Source organism: Acinonyx jubatus, chromosome A2 (assembly GCF_027475565.1).
Source record: "Acinonyx jubatus isolate Ajub_Pintada_27869175 chromosome A2, VMU_Ajub_asm_v1.0, whole genome shotgun sequence".
In the NCBI taxonomy this organism is placed as follows: Eukaryota; Metazoa; Chordata; class Mammalia; order Carnivora; family Felidae; genus Acinonyx; species Acinonyx jubatus.
Window position 1 is genome coordinate 81,616,857 of NC_069383.1, and position 23,687 is coordinate 81,640,543.

At 35.6% G+C, this 23,687-nt stretch overlaps 1 protein-coding gene across 8 annotated transcripts in view; it reads left to right on the top strand.

Annotated features, from left to right (window-relative positions):
* The window catches only part of CACNA2D1 (calcium voltage-gated channel auxiliary subunit alpha2delta 1), a 487,283-nt gene that overhangs the window by 440,862 nt on the left and 22,734 nt on the right, over positions 1–23,687 (top strand). For 5 of the 8 annotated variants that reach the window (XM_027071753.2, XM_053218537.1, XM_027071755.2 and 2 more), the window contains 15 exons: positions 740–760; positions 1,441–1,501; positions 7,975–8,072; positions 11,094–11,181; positions 12,293–12,355; positions 12,956–13,059; positions 13,916–14,002; positions 15,440–15,507; positions 15,888–15,926; positions 17,838–17,909; positions 18,893–19,045; positions 19,129–19,181; positions 20,713–20,768; positions 21,074–21,203; positions 23,149–23,258. In XM_027071753.2, the coding sequence (XP_026927554.1) occupies positions 740–760; positions 1,441–1,501; positions 7,975–8,072; positions 11,094–11,181; positions 12,293–12,355; positions 12,956–13,059; positions 13,916–14,002; positions 15,440–15,507; positions 15,888–15,926; positions 17,838–17,909; positions 18,893–19,045; positions 19,129–19,181; positions 20,713–20,768; positions 21,074–21,203; positions 23,149–23,258 (1,203 nt within the window). The remainder of the gene's footprint in view (positions 1–739; positions 761–1,440; positions 1,502–7,974; positions 8,073–11,093; positions 11,182–12,292; positions 12,356–12,955; positions 13,060–13,915; positions 14,003–15,439; positions 15,508–15,887; positions 15,927–17,837; positions 17,910–18,892; positions 19,046–19,128; positions 19,182–20,712; positions 20,769–21,073; positions 21,204–23,148; positions 23,259–23,687) is intronic. The other 3 variants (XM_027071754.2, XM_027071758.2, XM_027071759.2) reach the window with 1 other exon arrangement.

Sequence of the window (23,687 nt, forward strand, 5' to 3'; positions counted from 1 at the left end):
AGCTCAAATGAATTATTTTTTTAAAGCATCATTTGGAATGTGGAGTAACTATTAACATTAGTGCATATTTAAAGTCCTTATTAATCTTTGTTTGGGGTAACTACATTTAGTAAAGTAAAATGACCATCATATCCTTTGCACATCACTTACTACTACTAATTTAAATTTGCTGTTGTGATAAGTAAAAAAGCATTATGTGTATATATACCTTTTACATCTGACCTGAAGTAAACTACTGTTTCTTTCATTCCCTTGTCAGTTCTCTTTTGCTTTCTGCGATCCTCGCCCTCGTTATGCTAATTTATACCTTTATATTTACACTTTCACTTGATAGATAGATATGATGGTCTTTTGACAACCAGCAACTTTGCATGAGCTAGTACTTCACTTGATAAATGATGGGATGACTAGTTGGTCTTTGATGTTTGGTAAATGCTTCTGAATAGAGGGTAACATCACCGGTATTGCACCCACGCTAAACACTTTGCAAACTAGACCCTTGAAATAACCACAGTACAGAGAGGATGCTCTAGTAGTAATTGACAGGATATACCTTCCAGTCTTCAAAAGATGTCTTTTTTTTTCCCAGACTACAGCTGTACATAAATAAACCTTTGATCTATGCACAATATTTTTATTCAAGGAAGTCATTGAATAAAATATTGTTTGTGACCCCCTTTGCTTTACCCTCTTTTTTTTTTTTGTTTCCCTGCTTTCTCTTTCTGATGGATTTTCACAGCAAAAAAGGGCAAAATGAAGGGCAAGTATTTTCTTGTTGCTCAATTTCTTTGTTTAGTACACTTGACATATCCACTGATATTTCCGTTCCTATTGGATATTATCCTCTGTGCTTCTCATCTGCTAGATTTTCCTCCATGATCGCTCAAACCTTAGCGGCAAAAAAGGGGGAAAGAATATGCTTGTGTTTTCATATGCAACCTATTTCACATTCAGGTTTTTTCTGAGGTGTAAATACTTGTGTGTTTGTATGCTTCCTCTTACTAATTTACATCTAATATGAAAAATGTTACTAATTTACTAAAGACATTGATGAGTTTATTGAAATCATTTTCTTTACCATAATATTGATAAAAAATTTACGTTGACATTTTAAATGAAATGACTCTGAAGCAACATTGATATAAAAGATTGGTTACTGTAGGGTGAGTAAATGGGAAACTTCTAAGACAGCATGTTTTTCTGATATAACTGGTGTAATTTGTGTTATGGAATTAAAATGTATTTTGCAATTATATTATGAAGTATTGAGAACCTTTACATTCATTGATGTGTTTCAGTTTAGGATATAAGTACTTCACCACCACCCTCCCCCACCCCCCCTCCTTAATAGGTTATCATTCTACTATCTTCCTACTATCATAGAAACTCAGGATGCATATTGTGGATTGCTTATCTAATCCCGTAATGTTATCTTTGCAGATTCAGAAACACTGAAGCCGGATAATTTTGAAGAATCTGGCTACACATTCATAGCACCAAGGTTGGTTTTGTTTTATATATTTGCTATACCTTGTGTGGATAGGTAAGTCTTTGGTAACAGTTCTGAGTCAGACCCATGCCAAATTATGAAGCCAAGGGAAGCAATAATTTAAAACTGTAACAGTATTCTATTCATTCTATTCATTCATTCGCTCAGTTAGCAACTACTGTAGGCTAAGCAGTGTTGTGATTCAGGCATACAATAGTGAATAAGACAGATGTAGACTTTGCTCTTATTAGAAATAACAGTGTATCCATCAATAATGAAGAGCTGGGTATTTGCATTTGTGAGTACACACACAAACACACTGTACATGATGTAGATTACTCTGTAATCCCCATCATCTATTTGAATCATTCCCCCACCCATCTCCCTTCTAGTAACCATCAGTTTTTTTCTCTATACTTAAGAGTCTCTTGGTTGGTTTCTCTCTCTCTTTTTTCATCCTTTGTTTCTTAAATTCCACATAAGAATGAAATCATAGGGTATTTGTCTTTCTCTAATGAATTTATTTTGCTTAGCATAATACTCTTCAGCTCCATCCATGTTTCCAATGAGATTTCATTCTTTTTTATGACTAATCTCTTGTCTGTATGTACCACGTCTTCTTCATCCATTCATCAGCCGAAGGACACTTCAGCTGTTTCTATAATTTGACTATTGTAGATAATGCTGCAGTAAAAATTGGGGTGAGTGTATCCCTCTGAATGAGTATTTTTGAATTCTTTTGGTAAATAACTAGTAATGCAATTGCTGGGTTGTAGGGTAGCTCTATTTTTAAATTTTTGAGGAACCTCCATACTCTTTTCCAGATGTCTGAACTAATTTGTTTTCCCACCAACAGTGTAAGAAGGTTCCCCTTTCTCCACATCCTCGCCAACACCTGTTGTTTCTTTTGTTGTTGATTTTAGCCATCCTGACAGGTGTGAGGTCATATCTCATTGTAGTTTTGATTTGCATTTCCCTGATCATGAGTAATATTGAATATCTTTTCATGTGTCTATTGGCCATCTGAATGTCTTCTTTGGAAAAAATGTCTACTCATGTCTTCTGCCCATTTTTTAACTGGATTATTCATTTTGGGAGGTGTTGAATTGTATCAGTAATTGTATCTTCTGCCATTCTGTAGGTTACCTTTTAGTTCTGTTGATTGCTCCCATCACTGTGCAGAGGCTTTTCATTTTGGTGAAGTCCCAGTAGTTTATTTTTGCTTTTGTTTCCCTTGCTTCAGGACACCTATCTAGAAAGAAGTTGCTAGGGCCATGTTAAAGAGGTTACTGCCTGTGTTCTCTTCTAGGATTTTGATGGTTTCATGTCTCACATTTAGGTCTTTCATACATTTTTGAATTTAGTTTTATATATGGTGTAAGAAAGTGGTTCAGTTTTCCAAACGCCATTTGCTGAGGTGACTGTCTTGTTTCCATTTGATGTTCTGTCCTGCTCTGTTGAAGATTAATTGGCCATATAGTTGTGGGTTTATTTCTGTGTTTTCTATTCTTTTCTATTGATCTATTTGTCTGTGTGCCAGTACCATACTGTTTTGATTACTACAGGTTTATAATATGACTTGAAGTTGAGAATTGTGATGCCTCCAGCTTTGTTTTTCGTCTTTCCTTAGTTCTTGATTCACACTCTGTAGCAGGCACACAAAATAATATTCAAATTAACATAATTCTATTAATCTAAGCTAAACTATTGAAGAACATAGATTCAGAATCGTGTATTACTAATTTCTTACATTTTATACTTCTTAAAGAAATTACTGTAAGAACCCACAGACAGCTCATAAAATTAAAGAGTAACTCAGACTAATAATTTTAAAGATTTATTTTACTGTTTCTTTATTTTTGAGAGAAAGAGAGAGACAGAGTGAGAACAGGGGAGGGGCAAAGGGAGAGAGACAGTCTGAAGCAGGCTCCACACTTTGAGCTGTCAACACAGAGTCTGACGTCGGGCTCGAACTCACAAACCATGAGATCATGACCTGAACCAAAATCAGACGCTTAACCAACTGAGCCACCCAGGCACCCCTCAAACTAATTTTTATGTAATCCTAAGGATACCTGAATTTTTGGTCCTTCTTGAAAATGGGGAATACATATAAGGTACATCTCTGTTAATAAAGCATATTCTTGGCTTCATGAGATTCTCCCCCTTGCATTTCCTTCAGTGTTTGATACTGCCCATCCCACAATTCTTGAGTACTCTTTGCCTCCTCTTGCTGTTCTGATTTTCTTCTCCCTCCCTCGGCTGCATATTCAGTCTCTTTAACGAGCTTCTTTTCTTCTGCAGATCACTTACATGAAGGTGCTAGCTTAAGGTCTCTTATTCTGTGTCTATAGACATACCACCCATCTATCCGATGTCTGTAGTTTGGGGCAATGCTTTTGAAATCCACAAGATGGCCATGATGCCTAGAAACAAAACAGACATAATACGTGGTTTATTGGCATTACATTACAAGATAGGATCAAACATTGTCTACCTACACAATTTGAGACATTCCTGTTTATGGAAGACAACAGGACTATCTCTTCAATGTGTTTCAAAGTCAGTGTCTCCTAGGCATTTGTCTTTGCTTCCTTCCCTTTGTGTCTAACTTTTAATCAGTCACCAAGTCTTGTCAAACAGAATTTATTTTACAGTATCAAGTATATCTGCCAAACTCTGCTGCCTTTGTTCTCATTCAGGCCCGTGCTTTCTCTTTACTTAAACTGGTGCAGCTGCTTCCTACTTAATCTCCCGACTTCTCCAAATCCCCCTTTCCTTCCAGTCTGGTCTCATTTCTGTAACTAGAGAGAGTTTCTAGAATGTGAATAAAATTATGTTTCTTGTCTGCTAAATATGAACCAATAGCTCAGTAGTGTCCTGGTGATAATCTGTACTTTATATCACAGCTTTAAACTGTTCTTACTAGGTCCCAGTTAACAGTGTGGTCCTTAGACTCTACTAAATCCGGGGCCATCAAATTACAGCCTATAGACTGCCTGCTTTATACAAAGTTTTATTAGAACACAGCCATACTTGTTGGATGATGAATTGTCTGTGGCTGCTTTCACTACAAAGGCAGAATTGATTAGTTGTGGTATAGATCTCATAACCCATAGAGTCTGAATCATTTATTATCTGGCCCTTCAGCAAACAGTTGGCCAACCTCTGCTTTAAATTCCAACCACACTAAACTTCTCTCAGTTCCTACATGTGCTGTTTTTTTTTTCCTCTTCTCCTCTAATTTTCTCTTCTCTTTTTGGACTGTACTTAGACACACCCCACCCCTTCCCAAACCCCAACTTCAAAGCTCCTTGATCTAGGAATTCCTTGCCCATTTTCACTGGATTAGACAGACATCTTTGCTGACTGCTTTATAGAATACTGTACTTCCTTTACTGGCCCATTTAATGTTATTTACTTTCCCCCAAAAAAGCCACAACTCAATCTATTTGACTTATCTACTATTCAGTACCCAACGTCACATCCATTGCCTGACACAGAGTAGGTGCTGAATAAATACATTTGGTGCCTGTAGAATCTATAAATATGTAAAGAATATTTAAAAAATCATTATTAATAATACCTGCAATCTTACCACTTGTCAAGATAAGTAACTGAGCATCTTAAACTGCTAAAACCAGTTTTAGCTAGAAAGGAGAATATAAAAGAACAGAATAAGAAGAGTTTGAAATTAGATGTGCTATATTGATAAGACTCTCATTCCATCTCAGTTCTGTGTTTTGTCTCTAGGAAGCTTCTTCATTCATCTCTCCCAAATATTGACTAGGAGGCCACACAGACTGACTTTCTGAGCTTTACTGTTAGATAATGTGGAAAATATGGTAGAAGTCCCTGTACTCACAGGGAAGATAAACCTATCTTTTAGTTCCGGTTCCCAATTTGTACAAAATGATTGTTCACTTCAGCAAGGATTAACATATGCACCATTCTTGTGGGATAGCTGAAAGAGAAAGGGAAAGCTGAAAGAATGTGCCCGTGTGTTTAGGGATGGAGTCTATATGAGAGAAGGGAAGAAATGTTAGAGTTTGTGGGACAAACCAGTGAATATCCACCACAACTAACATGTTAAGTAAGCCTTTTACGTGAATGATTATATTTACTGCTCCAGTGAACTCTATAATAAATTAGTAGTATCATCCCATTTTGCAGATTAGGCAATTTCCTTGCTCGTTCACCATCTGAGCATGTGTGTTGATTATCAAATGCTGATCAATCTCAGAAGACTATCCAGTACCTCTCAGTAAAATATAAATTCTTGGAGCATTATTCCTACCTTTATTTTTTTTTAATTTATTTTTTAACATTTATTTACTATTGACAGGCAGAGAGAAGAGGAGACACAGAATCTGAAGCAGGCTCCAGGCTCCGAGCTGTTAGCACAGAGCCCGTCCTGGGGCTTGAACTCACGAACTGCAAGATCATGACCTGAGCCGAAGTCAGAGGCTTAACCAACTGAGCCACCCAGGCTCCCCTCCTATCTTTAAAAGACATGCAGTCAAAGGGATGAAAAGTCCACAGGCGCCAGTATGGCTCAGTCCGTTAAGCATCGACTTCAGCTCAAGTCATGATCTCACGGTTTGTGGGTTCAAGCCCTGGGTCAGGCTCAGTGCTAACAGCTCAGAGCCTGGAGCCTGCTTCAGATTCTGTGTCTACTTGTCTCTCTCTGCCCCTCCCCCACTCACACCCTGTCTCTCTCAAAAATAAACATTAAAAATAGTTTAAGAAAAAAGGGATGAAAAGTGTAAAACATGAAATATTTTTGCTCTTTATCAGAAATGAGAGAGGCATTTCAAAGATGAAATAGAATGAAAAAGAATACTATGTGATATCTATAATTAAATGCTAACGGTGAGAAGAAGTCCATTTTAGCTCTGTCAATAATGAAATGAGTAAAGGTCATGCATCCTTTCTAAACCAAGCCTCTAAACTAAAATTTTCCATGAGACGAGAAGTTTGGTGGGTTTTTTTTGTTTGTTTGTTTTTGAAGTTCTGACATTTTACTGTTTTTCATCTGTTGTATGAACCTCGTTATAATAATGGCAGCCTCACATTTATGTTGCTTGATATTTGTTCTCGATTTCCAAACCAGGATGGCAGTTCTCCAAGTATGGTTCTCAGAATCCCATGGGTTCCAGAGGCCCTTCCAGAGAACCCACCAGGTCAAAGGTGTTTTCGTAGCACTGTGAAATGATGTTTGTCATTTTCTTCATGCTGACATTTTCACTGACACCATATCAAGGCAGTGGGCACTCAAGGGTGCTGGTAGCCATCATAATCTTTAGAGCCAGGCACCCATGTGAGGGAAAAGCCCGTTTCACTATAAAATACCCTTGATGGAAGCAGTAAAAATTATTAGTTGTATTGAACCTTTACCCTTGAGTAGATGTCATTTTATATTCAGTGACGCGAAAATGGAAGTTCTGCATGCCCGAGTGCTTGGCTGTCTCACAGAAAAGTACTTGTGTGATCAAATTTAGAGCTAAAATAGGTGTTCTTTGCTCTTTTTCCATGAAATATTTTATTTGACAGAACGCCTTGGGTATTTGATAAACATTTTGTCAATAATCAATCACCTAAGGCTTTCACTTTAAAGACAACAATGGACTGTTGCTAATGACAAAATCTGTGCTTTGCAACAAAATTAAGAATTTGGGGATTCTGTAACTAATGTTTCCCAGGAGTTCGAGACCAGCGATGATATTACTGAATGGGAATTTTCAGTTTTATAATGAAATGTGTCATCATTTGGAAGATCAGCCAATTTTCCAATAATCAGTTTATGATGTTACAAAATCAGATTCGTTTTTTTTAATGTTTGTTTTTGAGAAGGAGACAAAGTATGAGTGGGGGAGGGGCAGAGAGCTGTCGAGACACAGAATCCAGCAGGCTCCAGGCTCTGAGCTGTCAGCACAGAGCCCGACGTGGGGCTCAAACTCACAAGCGGTGAGATCATGACCTGAGCTGAAGTCTGACACTTAACGGACTGAGCCACCCAGGGGCCCCCAAAAATCAGATTCATTTGAAGTTATATTCTATTAAGTCAGGGATTAAAGAGATTTGCAAATAGGCAAATAGAAATTTGCCACTTTTGTTTACTAGGTTATTTTTTAAAGACAACAATTTCTCATAAAAATGTTAACATATAATGGGTTTCTTCTTGATATTTAGTGAATAATATTTTTAAATTTCTCAATTTCCATATGAAAACTCCAAATATACAATATAAAGCAAGAATAGTGGATTAAGAATGAAAGCTAACCTTTATTGAGCACCTATTGTTCACAGGGCGAGTCCTTAATAAATATTAGGTACACCACTCACCCTTTACTTAAGTCAAAGTATTGTTCAACAGGTTGCAGAGTCACTTAAGTAGTAAGTGTTTTCACTTCTATAAAAGGCTGTGTACTTTTTAAAAAGTTGTGACTTTCACAGCTAATATCCTACAATATTTTGTTTTTCAGAGATTACTGCAATGACCTTAAGATATCAGATAATAACACCGAATTTCTTTTAAATTTCAATGAGTTTATTGACAGAAAAACGCCAAACAACCCATCCTGTAAGTATACACCCAATTTATAATAATTGCTTCACCATTGTTATATCCAGAGTGGTCAAATCTTGGTTCAGATCAGTGTGTTGGTATGCTGGTTTATTTATTTACTTTGTAAATTTTTAGTGGTAAAATGTGACAGTTTGGCCTTTTATGTATTAAAGAATGTTTCTTCCACTGTGAAGTAAAATCAAATTTTCAAAGCCAAGTATTAGATACCTGCAAATGTTTCAGTGTAAATAGGGCACCTTTACCCTTGATCCTTTCAAATTTAAGAAACTTAATTTTTATGATACTTTGAAAGTTTTTCATTGCATTTTTCTTGCCATATAGAGAAATACATACAGCATTTATAGATTTATCTTTCCTCCAATTTATATGAACAGCTTTAAGATGAAGAGAATAAAAACAAGGTATAAATATGTCAGTCAATGGTTTGTTTTCATCCTGACATTCTGTTTTGATCACCATTAACTTTATAGTGTAAAAAAAAATGCTTCTGTCATTTTTCACTTTATGAAGTAAAATGTTAGAATAAATAAAAATGTTAACAATTAGTGTCTAACCAATACATTTCTTTCAGAGAAATTTACATCATTCGTAGTAGAAGACTTTTTAGAGATTAATGGTTTCTTAGCATTTAAAATCTTAACTGTGTTTTCCTTCTAAAAATATCCTATAAAAAAAGTACTACCAGGAAAAGATGTACCGGAAGTGGGAAATGAGAGGAAAATTAACTGCCTGGCAAAAATTACCTTAGTAAATATAATTTTTTTTAAAAAAAGGAACCATAACTGAGTTTTTTCTCCTTTCCTCCTTCTCCCTTCCCTCTGTTTCTTCTTTAAAATCTTTTTCCTTTCTATCAGAAAGGGTTAAACAAGGCACTTGCTCAGTTACAGGAAGTGAACTGAGGCGTCTCACAAATTAAAATTTACTCCTAAAAAGAAGTAACTTCCTAGCATCATCAACATTAGCTACCAGAGCAAGAATTAGCTGCTCTGAAAACCAGCCAGGGTAGAGAAGTTCTACACTGATCTGACCGAATAGGAGTGTTTCCAAATCTTTCTACTCCTTGTCAGCTCACTCTGAGTCAGAGCCTTTCCATTGTTATGGTTCTTGTTCTCTTCCTTTCAGTAAATAACAGGATTCCCAAGAAAGAACTGGTGTAATATTACTGAATATTCCTTTAATTGGATGCCTCTATGGGCACCTGGGTGGCTCAGTCTGTTAAGCATTTGACTCTTGATTTTGGCTCAGGTCGGGATCTCATGGTTCCTGAGTTCGAGCTCCACATTGGGCTCCGCACTATCAGTACAGATTGAGATTCTCTCTCTGCCCCTCCCCTGCTCACGCTCTTTCTCTCTCAAAACAAATGAGTAAGCATTGAAAAATTAATAAAAATATAAATTGGTTGCCTCTAGCTCCTAGGCAAGTATAAATATGTTGCGACAAAAGTACTTTCAGTATCATAGTGCTAATATCCATATCGTCTCTTCTCCCGTGTCTTCATTTCACTTCATGTTTTTTTATCCACCTCCCCTATGATCCAATAGGATGCTTGTGGTACTTAGATAACCATGTGAAGTGTGAGATTTAATTATAAAAAGGTAACAGCTATAAAATTTATATTTTCCTCTGATAGTTTTACATACTGCAGTTTTCTCAATCATATTTTAGGTCATGTTTTCAAGTAATATGTAAAACTAAAAGTATCAGTGATTGAAATCTCAGTGGCTTCCTTTAAAGGGGTTTGGGCGATTTTGATTGTGCTTATGGAAGTACTTAATGCACCATTAAAATTAAAATTCTCACTGTTTATGTTCATTTATTACCTAAATGTTTACGCTGTAGAGTCTTTGAGCGTGTTCGTATCTCCTCCCCGGCTCCCGCTTTTTTGAACTATTCTAACAATGAAATTATATGTGTATAAAATGGTAAAGCTCAGTACTGATAACCTGTTTATGTATTATATGCAGCAGGGGCCATATTTCAAGACACATTTTAAAATTACGGTATAATTAAAATATGAATGAAATTGTGAAATTGCTCGCAAGAGTGATTTATACCACAAATTAGAATAATCGTTTCATTTCTTTTACCTAAAACGATTTGCAGCAATTAAATTGCATCATTCACTTTTCAAATGGACTGTTTGTGAAAATAATTAATTTTCTGACATAATATAATGAAAATAGTTCCTAAAATGAAGTCTACACTGTGGATTGCACTGATCCTTTAAAACTGTAAGATATATTAAATTTAAAAAATCAACTAAAATATTTTCCAGTCTACTCCTCACCTTTTACAGTAATAGATATTAAGTAAGACCACATATTCCTTACCTGGATAAAATAAAAATTTTTCATAAATGTGAAGTTTTAGTATGTGTAGGTTATTCACAGTGTCATGGGCTTAAAACACAGGACCAAGAGAAAGGAAAGAAGGTGAAGTTTTTTTGTTTAAGAATATGTATTAATTGACCCTTGGTCATTGCCATCTGCCCTTTCATGACCTTTGAACTTGGGCTATTTTGTTCTCTGGTTATTCCAGAAATGACAGATTCCAAAAGCCAGCCTTGAAATAGTGCTGGTCCGTGCTAAGTTATTCAGTTCTTTCACCAAAGCAAACGAAGAAAAAACTATATTATGTAGTTTTATATTTACATATAAAATTGTCCATCAATTATGATAGATTCGAATCGCCATACTAACATATAAAAAAGAAGAGCAAGAGGAAGGTTATTTCCTTAATGTTTCTTGATTGACATACTTCACATATCTTTTTGAAAAAATTTACAAAATAATTTTCTTTTAGAATTGGCTTTTCTATTCTGGCCATAGCCTGAAAACTGTGAGGCAAGATGAACAACAAAAACATGCAGAAAATTAATATTGGATATGGTTGTTAATTCATAGAAACATTATCCACTCTAAATTGCTTTAACAAACAGAGAATATATTTGTTTCATTATTATCCTAATGAAAAAACTATGTGGATGTAATTGAGGCTATCCTTTTTCTATATTAGGTAATACGGATTTGATTAATAGAGTCTTGCTGGATGCAGGCTTTACAAATGAACTTGTCCAAAATTACTGGAGTAAGCAGAAAAACATGTAAGTATTTGTTCCTATTAATATATATATATATATATATATATATGTTATATATGCATATATATATATATATATATATATATATATATATATATATGTTTATCCTGCATTTCAATTTAGCTTTTGGAGAAATTTTTGGAAACTAGGGCTCATAAATTTAAATTTTACTAATTTAATAACAATTTCATCTTGGAATTGTTGACAGCTTGTATTTCCAGTGTTGGGTATGTGTCAGGACTAACATCTACATCTGCCAGTACTTATCTCTCCACACTTACACACTGCAGTGGGAACAAACCAAATTTAAAAAGGCTGAATTTCCATGTTTGTGATAAAATAGGGATGCTAGTCAAGTGGCCTTTTAATAACACTACTATTCACCCAGTCAACAAACTGAGAAATCTGATTGTGATTCTCATTTACGGTCTCTTCTCCACCCCATGTCCAGTCAGTCACCAAATGCTAAATAGCTCTTCCGGCAATGTTGTCCTGTCTTCCTCATGGCCAAATTCATAATTTCCAATTTCTGAGAAATTACAGCACTGCTTATATTCAGTCTATACTCAGGGCCTCCGATTCCTCTACCCACACCCCCTATTCTGTCCTCCATAGAACGCACCCCTGCCAGCCTTCCTCTTAACGCAGCTCCAGTTTCAGGATAAAGGTGAAGCTCTCCAGCACGGATTTCAAGATTATTCATGAGCTGACCCTTCTTAAGAAGCTTGTCCTTGAAACTTTACTATCTGTTGCTTCTCACCTTGCCTTCTGTTTTTATAACACCGAATACTTAACATTCTTCACTAGCTTTCCTGTAACATAGTCTTGGCTCCACATGTAAGATCTTCCTGCTGTCTCTGTCATCTCTGCTAATTCCATCTTCCAAACGCAGCTGTATTGGTCTTTACTATGAAGTGACCTCGTTAAGCATCCTCCCTTTATTTCTTAGATATTTGCAACATTAAAGCATAGTTTGCATGCATTGATGTATTTACTTTGTCTTCCTTTATGTTAGGAACTCATTTTATTTCTCTTTGTGTCATCAACACCTAAATTATTATCTTATGGAGACCAAGTGAAATAAAAAATTGCCTTCTTCTGTCTTCTGTTTTAGCAAGGGAGTGAAAGCACGGTTCGTTGTGACTGATGGTGGGATTACCAGAGTTTATCCCAAGGAGTAAGTTCAAATAACATCTGTAGAAATCAGTACGTTACATGACTACTCTGAGGATGTGCACATTATAAGGAAGCCATTCTGTAGAGAAACTGATTATTAGATTAAAATGGAGTCATTTAACATTACTTACATTATTAAAATACCCTACTTCTTTAAAAATGCTATTATATGATTATTTAGTGATCCTTTGGCTATTTATTCCAAAATCTAAGACACAGTAAAAGATATTTTTTTTTCTATTCATACACACTGAACGTAAAGTTTATAGCCTATTGGCAGTATTTTCATAGCACCTCATTGTTTTCACTGTTCTTCAATGGATCTTATCTCTGTCTCCAAAATAGTCTGTCACCTAGGGTGGGGAGGCCTATTACTATTAATTGACCTATTAAGTGACTTGTACGTCATCACCTGGATAGTAAAACTGCAGAGTAAAACCAAGAGCTTTTTCTGACCCTTGTTATCTGTTCTATGGTGATTTGTTGCTTATTAATGAGTATCATTAGATGTAGACATATCTGTAAAATTCTGTGATGTTCACAGAAAAGTAGGTTATCAGGCAGATTCAAGAATAAAAATGATGAGCCATTTCCTCTTTAGGGCTGGAGAAAACTGGCAAGAAAATCCAGAAACATACGAGGATAGCTTCTATAAAAGGAGTCTCGATAATGACAACTATGTTTTTACTGCTCCCTACTTTAACAGTAAGTATTACTCAGAATTCAGCCATTCTCAATTTCCTTTTTTTTAGATAAATTATTACTTCCTGCTTTCCCCAATAACCATAATTGCTCAGAACAGCCCTTATTAAGTGTATAGTATACGTGTGACATTGGAAGGACAGAAGCTTCCATTTAGTTGAGGTAAAATGCACACACAGGAAACAGTCATCCAGTAATGTAGAGAGAGCATATCAACAGGTATGCATAATGCATAGAAACATATGTAGATAATCCCTCATTTCACAAACTGCAAATCTATTAAAGAACGTGTAATGAGTTTTAAAGACATCATCAATCAGTTTAGTCAGTTTTAGTTAAATATATTATTTATGAAAATTATCAATAGGCCACATTTTAAACTATCTTATTGGATTCTTTCCCAAAACCTTTCTAATTTAATCCCTGGGCTTCTCTGGGGGTAGGTGTTATTCAGCCTCATTTTTACAAAAGGGGAAGCCAAAGTTCAGAGAATTTTGGCATCTTGTCCAGGGACTTACGTCTAAAATGCAAAGGCTGTTTGGGGTTCTAAGATCAATCTTTCCACCACAGCAGCCTCTCCACTCAGTTAGCAAATGTCACGAAGCAGAGATTTGGCCTGCGTCCATTATGTTGTGGACATGGATGCAGCCAAGCTGAATAATTCACATCCCACGGACACTCCAATGGGTCTGGTCAGTAGAGGAAGATGAGAGACGACAACCCACCTCCTCATTACTTATCTACACTAGAATACTTAAGCAAAACACCGTCCACCTATCCCTCTTAAGAGAAATTCACTATTTGACTTATCTAGACAGGCCTGTGTTCCTTTTTTGTTGTTGCCTTCTTCTTTTTTCAGAAAGCGGACCTGGTGCTTATGAATCAGGCATTATGGTAAGCAAAGCTGTGGAAATCTATATCCAAGGAAAGCTTCTTAAACCTGCAGGTAAGCGTGTATATGGTATATGGACATGGCCAAAATTAAATGTGACCAAATATTTCTATTAAAATCTGGCAGTACTTACCAGGAAGGCCATCAGAAACCTTTAAGCAAAATAAAGTCAAAGACAGATACACAAAGTTTTGAAAATAAAATACAATGATGTAGGAGAATGGGGAAAAATAGAACAGACTATATAGAGGTGAGGGATTTCCTAGATGTGTATGTGTATACACTGCTGCTCAAATTAATGGAGTCAAATCAGAATTCTACATGCCAGATTGATCCAGCATTTCCACTCGGTAAGTCTGTCCTAGAAGATACTTTGAAATACACAAAAGGATACGTGTCCAAGGGTGTGAATATTTGTAGTAAGTTAAACATGAAGAGTTAAGTTTCCATCCTCTAAGGAAAAGATAAATAAGTTATAGCATATATATACCATGTGCCTGATAAAATGAATTAGGTAAGAACCATATATATATATATATATGTATGTATATATATATATATATATATATATATGTATATATATATATATACATATATATATATAATTACAATAAAATGGAAAAATGATTCTTTTTTTGCCAAAATAAAATCAAGTAAGCAAACAAAACAAATCATAAAACTGAACATCAATGGGAAATGCAAGTAGGCTGCATTAAGTGGATGCCATCTAGTAGAAGCGTTGTTTTTTTTTTTTTCATTGTATGATTCCGTATTTGAATGTGTAAGAGAGTGTACATTAGACCAGATTGAGAAGGTAGATAGATCACTTTCCTTTTCCTGAGGGCTGTTTTACCCCTCAGTGGTTCAACTAGATATTACCTCCACACTAACTCATTGACTGCTTCCTTCATTCACTCAATGGCTCATTTATTCACTCACTCTCCCACCCATCTGTCTGTCTATTGGACATACATTTCTCAAGCACATGATGCATGCATTGGTGGGGCTAGCGAAGCCTCTTAAAACATTCCACCTGAGTGACCTCATGTTACAAGACTATGCCTGACACTACCACCTTTTTTTTCCCCTTTAGCTTATTGTATATATGAGTTAATTGGTGAGGTGGTTGCCAATGAGTAAAGTATGTTGTGAATATAAACGAAAGTTATTTAATAGTTTAAGAGCAGTTAGTGGTCTCTTTAATGAAAACCCAAAGAAATAAAATCTCTGTAATAAACATTACATTCAACCCAAAATTTAATGCTACTTTCTACACTACATAAATTATCATATAGCAAATATTATATGGACATTAAAACTGCAACCTTTCCAATGAAGTCCGCTTTTCAACGTATAGCTGAAAATAATTTAATTCCAAGAAATTTAAATTTGCTCAGAAATATTCAAATGTAAGAGGAAAAGTAGATAACTAAGAATCACAGCCACGTTTTTTCTATGTATGTGTCAATTCTTCTTTACATCATTTTTCAGTTGTTGGGATTAAAATTGATGTAAATTCTTGGATAGAGAATTTCACCAAAACATCAATCAGGGATCCGGTAAGATATATATATATTTCCTAACGTTTATGCTATACTCCATGTCAAATGTAAATAAGAAAAGTCAAAGTAAAGTCTTGTCAATGTATAATTTTCAGTGCTACTAAATTAAGAAGAACTATGAATTAATATTTTTGGAAAGACTTTTTTAAATTAGTTAGGAGGAAAAATATTTTGATATAATTTGAAATATTAGTTTAGATAGCTCTTAATATTTTACAAAGATGAAGCTATTGCTTTTTTTATGATGGGATAGACTGTCATTTAATCTTACTTTGATACTAGATAAATTATTCTCAGATTCCTAACATGATAATGTGTCATGGAAATCCTTTTTTCTATTAAAAATGTGTGGGGTTAATTGTATTTTTGTCTTTCAGTGTGCTGGTCCAGTTTGTGACTGCAAAAGAAACAGTGATGTAAGAAAATTTTTAAAATTTTAACTGTAATTTTTTGTTACTCTTGTTAAGACTTTAATCATAAAGTCACTGATGAAAGTCATTTGATACAGGAATTTTTCATTAAATGCTAAAAAATATTTTATGAAATTTTGAACTAATTTATAGGTAAGGAGTTGAATAAATTCTTTTAATTCCTAACCATTAAAAATATTCACATATTAAGGGAAAGTATTTTAAAAAGCCTGTTTCAGTATGAAGTGTACTCAATGTCAATTGTGTTAGATAGTTTTCTAAGTATCTTTAGCTCTGTTCCTGAGTGGGAAGTTTCTAACTAAAGTGGCCTTACTGGTTATCAAGGCAATCTTTCCTGTCCTTTATAGTTTCTCTGAATTTGTTCACACAGTATTCATAGTGACAAGAAAACTTTTTGAGTTCAATTTTGCCATTATTATTATTTTTTTATCAAATTCCACTTACATGGATTGGATTTTACATTGTCTCCTGTTACTTCTATTTCATTATGACATTTCTTTGTTCAAACGTTAAATATGTTCAGGCCGCCTGGGTGGCTCAGTTAGTTAAGTGCCTGACTTTGGCTCAGGGCACGATCTCATGGCTTGTGAGTTCAAGCCCCGCATCGGGCTGTGTGCTGACAGCCCCGAGCCTGGAACCTGCTTCAGATTTTGTCTCTCCCTCTCTCTCTGCCCCTCCCCCACTCATGCTCCATCTCTCTCTGTCTCAAAAATAAATAAAACAAAATTTTTAAACGTTAAATATGTTGAAACCTGCTTTGGATTTTGTCTCTCCCTCTCTCTCTGCCTCTCAAAAATAAGTAATTTTTTTTTAAATGTTAAGTATGTTCTAAGAATGATACTACATAAAGTATTCCCAGAATACAAAGGATGAATTCCACTACTTGCTTCCCATCTTCTTATGTGTATGTGTTTATTTCCAAGGCAAACAGTGGGTTCACATCATCTTATTTCTAGTCATGTGAAATTATAAGCCAGCAATGTTATTTTTTATACTCTTTCCATTTTACATAGACTTTGTAAATAGAGACTATAAAGACTGTTCTGAGAGTCGAGGTTTTAGCAAGTTGCTTCCACATGTCCCCAACTCTGAGAACAATGTTTTTAATTGTCATTTTATACAATAAAAATTACTAAACTGATCCATGCATTTAAACATGATACAAACCAGGTGGGAATTGATTTCTTTTGTGTCATGATCTTTTTTTGTTTTGTTTTGTTTTCTGCTTCTATATTTCAAATTATTCAACCAATTTTGATTGAAAATATGAAGTAGTTGTAAATATCCTTATGCTGCATGCTTTTTAATTTAGTCTGAAGCATGGTGACTACAATGCAGTTTTAAAGGTATCTTTTTTGTCAAAATATTAAGTGTGTTTTTACATATTATTATTTTGGCTTATCCAATTTCCTGGATCATTTAGATGACCAAATGGCAAAAAGGTTATTTCTGATTTGACCTTCTGATTTGTTCAGACTCAGTTGACAGTTTTAACTAAATGGGTAGTGGTGCAGTATGAAACCCTGAGAATTTGAATCTGTGTGTGTCCTTAATTTATTTCATCAGAATCTCTGGAGCATGTATCTTTAAGTTGAAGTTTTTTCCTATTTTTGCTGTTGTAACTATCTACTGGGGCTCCTGGGTGGGTCAGTCCCTTGAGCGTCTGACTCTTGATTTCAGCTCAGGTCATGATCCCAGGGTCATGGAATCGAGCCCTGTGTCTGACAGCAGGGAGACTGCTTGGGATTCTCCCTGTCCCTCTCCCTCTGCTCCTCCCTTGTGCATACATGTATGTTCTTTCTAAATATATATATAAAATCATCTAATGTAAGGTACTGATAATGAAGCCTCCTAACCTTCCTCAAATTGTGTTCATTGTTATTTTTATTTTTGTAGGTAATGGATTGTGTGATTCTAGATGATGGTGGGTTTCTTCTGATGGCAAATCATGATGATTATACTAACCAGGTAGGTACCACAGTGGGACAAAGTACAGTTTCCAAAGTGTGTTTCCCTAATCGGCATTACAAAAGTCCTTCAAACCGTTATAGAAATTAATGAGTTGTTGTATTTCTGTCATAAAATAAATTTTTAAATGCTAAATATAATATAAACCATTAATGAATACATTCTAAATACAGTTTCCTGATATTAGTTGAATTTCCTTTCTAGTCATAACAGTTACTATTAAAACATGTAGTTATTATTGTCGATCTCTCAGAAATTGAGAAAATGTTTGCATATTAAATATTTATTAATTAGTAATATCTAACTTAATACATGGCTGCTTTGAACTGATGAAGTTTCTATTCCCAAATTTGCAAGTTGGCAGCACATAGGCTATTTGGCTCAAATGGGATTTTAAGCAAATTAGAATTCGTTGCCAATTAATTTCATTTCCCAATCTACATTTCTGGTTTCTCTTTAAAAAGAAAGGATCTTGGGGCGCCTGGGTAGCTCAGTCTGTTAAGAGTCCAACTCTTGCTTTTGGCTCAGGTTATTATCTCATAGTTGGTGAGACTGGGCTCTGCACTAACAGCATGGAGACTGCTTGCAATTCTGTCTCTCTCTGTCAAAGTAAATAACTAAACTTCTAGGAACAGAAAAGATAAAATTCGTCAACACTGAGCTTTTTCTTAACACCGTGTTTATGGGCTGCAGTTGATGAGCCTCAGGTTTGCTCCTAGGTTCCTGTTCTTTCTCTAATATCACCCATTTCTCTCCGTCATGCTGCATTTCCGTCATGCATCACACCAAGCCACGGAGCAAATGCGAACCCCTAACTAAGCTCTTCTCACTTCTTTTGGAATATCCCGTGCAGCCTCATTGCTTTGGTTTTTAAGCTCCAGTAGTTTTAGTTGCTAGTTCGTCTTACTTCTTTTCGTCGCAGTGGTCGGGGTGTTAACATGTGGAGTGAATTTGAAACTTGATTCTTTTGTCCTCTGTTCCAGATTGGAAGATTTTTTGGAGAGATTGATCCAAGTCTGATGCGACACCTGGTTAATATATCGGTTTATGCTTTCAACAAATCTTACGATTATCAGTCAGTGTGTGAACCTGGTGCTGCACCGAAACAAGGAGCAGGGCATCGCTCGGCATACGTGGTCAGTAATTTCTACCTCGTCCATGCCTCTCGCAGGAACACTCAGTGTCGATTAACATAACGACTTTTTCATTATTTTTATAGCCATCAATAGCCGACATATTACACATTGGCTGGTGGGCCACTGCAGCTGCCTGGTAAGTCACAATTGTGTTTTTACTGGTAATGAGAAAGGGGCGGTGAAATAGTAAAGAATTTGAGGACAGTCCAGATTTTGTGACACGTGAATAATTGTTATGGAAACTACTCTGTTTGTTTCCTAAATGACATACTGGTAGTTTTCACAAAATGATCAATTTAACACTGTTACTGTCACTTGGTTTTTCATATGAAAACAATATGCTCATGCAGACTTCAGCCTCTTCAAGATCTGTTGAAACTTTATACCCAATTCCTTAAGTTTTAGGTGTATCAATCTATTAAAGGTTTCAGTTAATTGCCTTCAGTATCCAAATTAGATGTCTCCGTCATCAAATTCAAAGCATCATGACTTATCTTTTCAGCTCTTTCCTATTCCAACAGAGGCTGGCAGAGTTTTAGAGGCATCATGTTGCTGAAATGGATCTAATTCTCTCTTTTTACTGACTTAACCTCCCTACCTCCTTCAACACCTCACCTACACCCTACCACCTATGAAAACAATACATTTAAACTGTTTAAGGCACTGTGGAAAGTCTGTAAGATCAAATGCATCATTGTTGGGCTCTGGTCAGTCAAGTAACTCAACCTCCTTTTGTGTCTGGGATCCCTCGTCTTCCTTCTTTCCCTTCTTTTTTATCATTGCCCAAGCCTTATGCCTTGTAGATTAAACTTTAACGTTCGTTTGATGGCGAGGCTTTCCCAGCAAAAATCATATCAGTCTACCAGTTTATGAAAGTAAGAAAGATTTTAGATTAAAAATCCTATTTTTGGTGAAAAATGGCACTTTCTATTGTGATAGTGATATTTAAATATTAATTTACTCAGGCTTTTTAAATCTCAAAGTAATCCTCATTACTTTATGATTGGCTTTATGCTATTTTCTGGCCAGAATTTACCTCCTTCACCCCCCCTTTTTATTTTATTTTTTTCCTGAATTCAATTCCAGATGATTCTATACTAATATTTGGTTCAACTGTCATTTATTGGAAAAACTGAAATGTGCCAAGTGTCCTATATTTAACAGGTATATATTTTAGTTCATGAATGTCACGTTATGTATTCACAGATACAGTCTATATTGTAAAGTAAATGGTTTGCAAACCCATGGCACAAAATCATTTTTGTTTGATCTTTTGCTTTATTCCACCATAGAGTTCTAAAACTAAAATAAGCACCCCTGAATGAGAAAACTATGGCATGAAATATTGACACTTTTCCTAGGTACCACTTTCCATGATCTCATTTCTTGTTAGGCCTCTTCACACTTAAGGGGTCCCTCACTCGGTCCTTAACATGTCTGACTTCGCAACTTCTTTTGCAGAAACAAATGTACGGTGTTTTGTAAAGTTTAAGAAATAATTATATAAAAATACTCCTCAACTTTCTATTGGCAAGGTCTCAACTTTTTCCAAGCAGATGAGGAAGAAATGTGTGTGTGTACCTGCAAGATTATTCGGGTTTTTACTGCATTATTTGTAAAGGAAATATGTAGATTTTTGTCAATAATAATTTGTATTTGCAATTTAGGTCTATTCTACAGCAGTTTCTCCTGAGTTTGACCTTTCCACGACTTCTTGAGGCAGGTATGTAGTTACTCAGCTATTGTCCTAATAAAATTTTGTTTGGGGATGTGTTGAGTTCCCCTGACCCAAGGATCTGGAAACTTTTTTATGTCATGTCGGCCTCTATTTTGTAACTCTTATCTGTTGGATTCATTGCTTCTCTTGACATTTAATGGGCGCCTATGAGGGACTGCCACTACGTCAGACAACAATAAATAAGCCGAGCAGGGGGCCTGCCCTTAATACATGCGTTTTGCTCCACGGAAATGAAGGCTCTTGGCACTGACTGTAGCGTCCCCTCCTGGTGATCTTTGTTTTTTCCACAGTTGAGATGGAAGATGATGACTTTACAGCCTCTCTGTCAAAGCAGAGCTGCATTACTGAACAGACCCAGTATTTCTTCGATAATGATAGTAAATCATTCAGTGGTGTGTTAGACTGTGGAAACTGTTCCAGGTAATTTGTTTCTTCCTTTTAGGGATAGTCTGATTTCACTAAGAAATTGTATTCGCTTTTATAATCATTACAGAAAATAACAGAGACTGTTATTAGAGTGTGAGAGAGACATGAGTAACTATTTACAGTTGGAAATAGATCTTTAGTTTTGCTGAATGTTGTTTTTTTAATTTACATTCTTTAGGATTGATCCTAACTGGTAAGTGGTAATCCTTTTGACTATAATAATAGGGTGAATGAAATTCTACCTACTTTTAGGCAGAACAAAGAGAAATGTGGTTATATTTTAATGTCTTTTTGTCTAAAAAGAGAACCCCTTTAAAAGTTTTTCTAAAGTTGTAGAACAATATGAACTGTAGTAAGATTAGAATTAATCGTCATTTTGAGTAAGTCTAAGCTAAATACAGGATTTCATTTTACATTTACTTACTAAATAGGTGTATACGAAGATAGTCTAGGGAGGGACGTGTTTTACTTCTACTCTTCACTGAAATTTAGAATTGCATGTATTTTTGAATTGAAACTAAAAGAACTAGGAGAAAATATCACTTCCTAAAATCAAAGCTAAGGTGAGTCACTAGCAGACATAAACATGTTTAGCCATTTTTGGAAGAGATTGAGAATTTAATTTGGCTAGAAGGGATAGAAGAAAAAGCCAAGGTGGGCCTTTTCAAAGTCATGAGAGAGAGTGATAATCCATGTCATAGGATCCCTGAGAATGGGGGGGAGAGGCACTTTGTTTTTAGCGAAGGAGGGCAGGTTATTCTCGAAGAAATGTTCATCTAGGAAAGAGGAAATGTGAGGAGGTGAGGATATCTGAGCATGTGAAAGGGCTGGAAGAGTTGCTAAGAGATCCAGACTTTTCTAACAGAGAACTGTTTTCTGGAAGGAGTTAAATGAAACTAGTGTGAATTTTTAACAGACCTGGTCCGTATGACTTTATGATTTACTTTAGCAAACCTCTGTGTCGTAGCAAGACAGTCTATCCACTTTAGCAAACAGTTTCGTAATCCTTTGGCCTTTGATTAATAGATGTCATTGATGGCAATCTGTGCTTTAAAAATTGACTACAAATCTTTACAATTTAAAGTAATCAGGATATTAAGTGGAATCATGGTTGCTTTTGATTGGCTTTATCCTTGTGCCCCAAGTTCAATGGAGAAAAAGAAAATAATCATTTTCTTTTTAAAATACATCATCATAAAGAAATTAATCTTCAGTGACAGATTAACATTTCTATTTGTGGTTGCTAACGGTGGCAGAAGCAGTTTAAGACATGCAAAAAATACTGCATGGAATTTCAATCCCTTATTCTGTCTGTATCTGTGTTATCCAGTTCAGTACTTACCAACCACTGGTGGCTGTTTCAATTATAACTAATAATACACATTAGTGCCTCAGCCACATTAGTCACGTTTCAAATACTCGATAGCCTAGTGTGGCTATTTACCATATTGGAGAAAGCAGAAAACATTTCCATCTTCACAGTAGTTTGGTGAACAGCACTAGTCTAGATTTACTTTGCCATTGGCTTGGGCAAGATGCTTAGTGTGGGTTCCAAAGCTTTTAATGTGTAAAATAAGGTAATTTTGTTTATTTTCAGTAATAAATACCACAGTTCCTTAAGCATGTCAAATAAAACCTTTATTCTACGGGTTGCAACAACCCAGCAGTGCTTATTTTGCATTGAAAAACAAAGGTGACACCTAAAACATGTGTTGCAATTTTCTAGTATCGAGAGAGGTAATACACTGTGCATGCTAATAAATAAAACATGGTGATGTTTTCCTTCTACGTATTCTCATTTTGTTTTACTGTTTATGTGGGTGATGCTTTGTGTTTCAACATGTCATATTATATGTAAGAACCTTTGAAAGATTTTAATTTTTGCCCAAAAGAAAAAAATGCTCATTTTCTGTGATTTTTATAACTATTTCTTTTGCAGAATCTTTCACGTAGAAAAACTTATGAACACCAACTTAATATTCATTATGGTTGAGAGCAAAGGGACTTGTCCCTGTGACACACGACTGCTCATACAAGCAGAGCAGACTTGTATCCTTTGACATCAGAAATGCTTGGAATCAAACGCTGTCTTAAAGTAATGCTTCTTTAACCTCGTCACACTGATAATGCTCATCAAGAGAATAACATCACACAGCATGCCGTGATTACCTCACACAGGCAGAATGAACCTCTCGTGCAAAATGTGGTTCGAATGTGTAGACTAATGATGCCACCCAGGCACCAAGAGAATGTGAACAGTTTTCTTGCTCATATAATGAGGCTTTGTGGAGGAGGCAGTGCAGTTTTGCAGGTAGATCTGGAAATTTCGGCTTGCATGCAGGCAGGGGCAGCTGGCTTGGGAATTTATGGCCATTAGGGAGTAGTGCTGGGTTTTTGCTAGCTGGGACTTGTGTGGCTGGAGAGCTGTCAACATTCCATAGTCAAAAAATGGAGTTGAATATGGTGTACATCTACGCC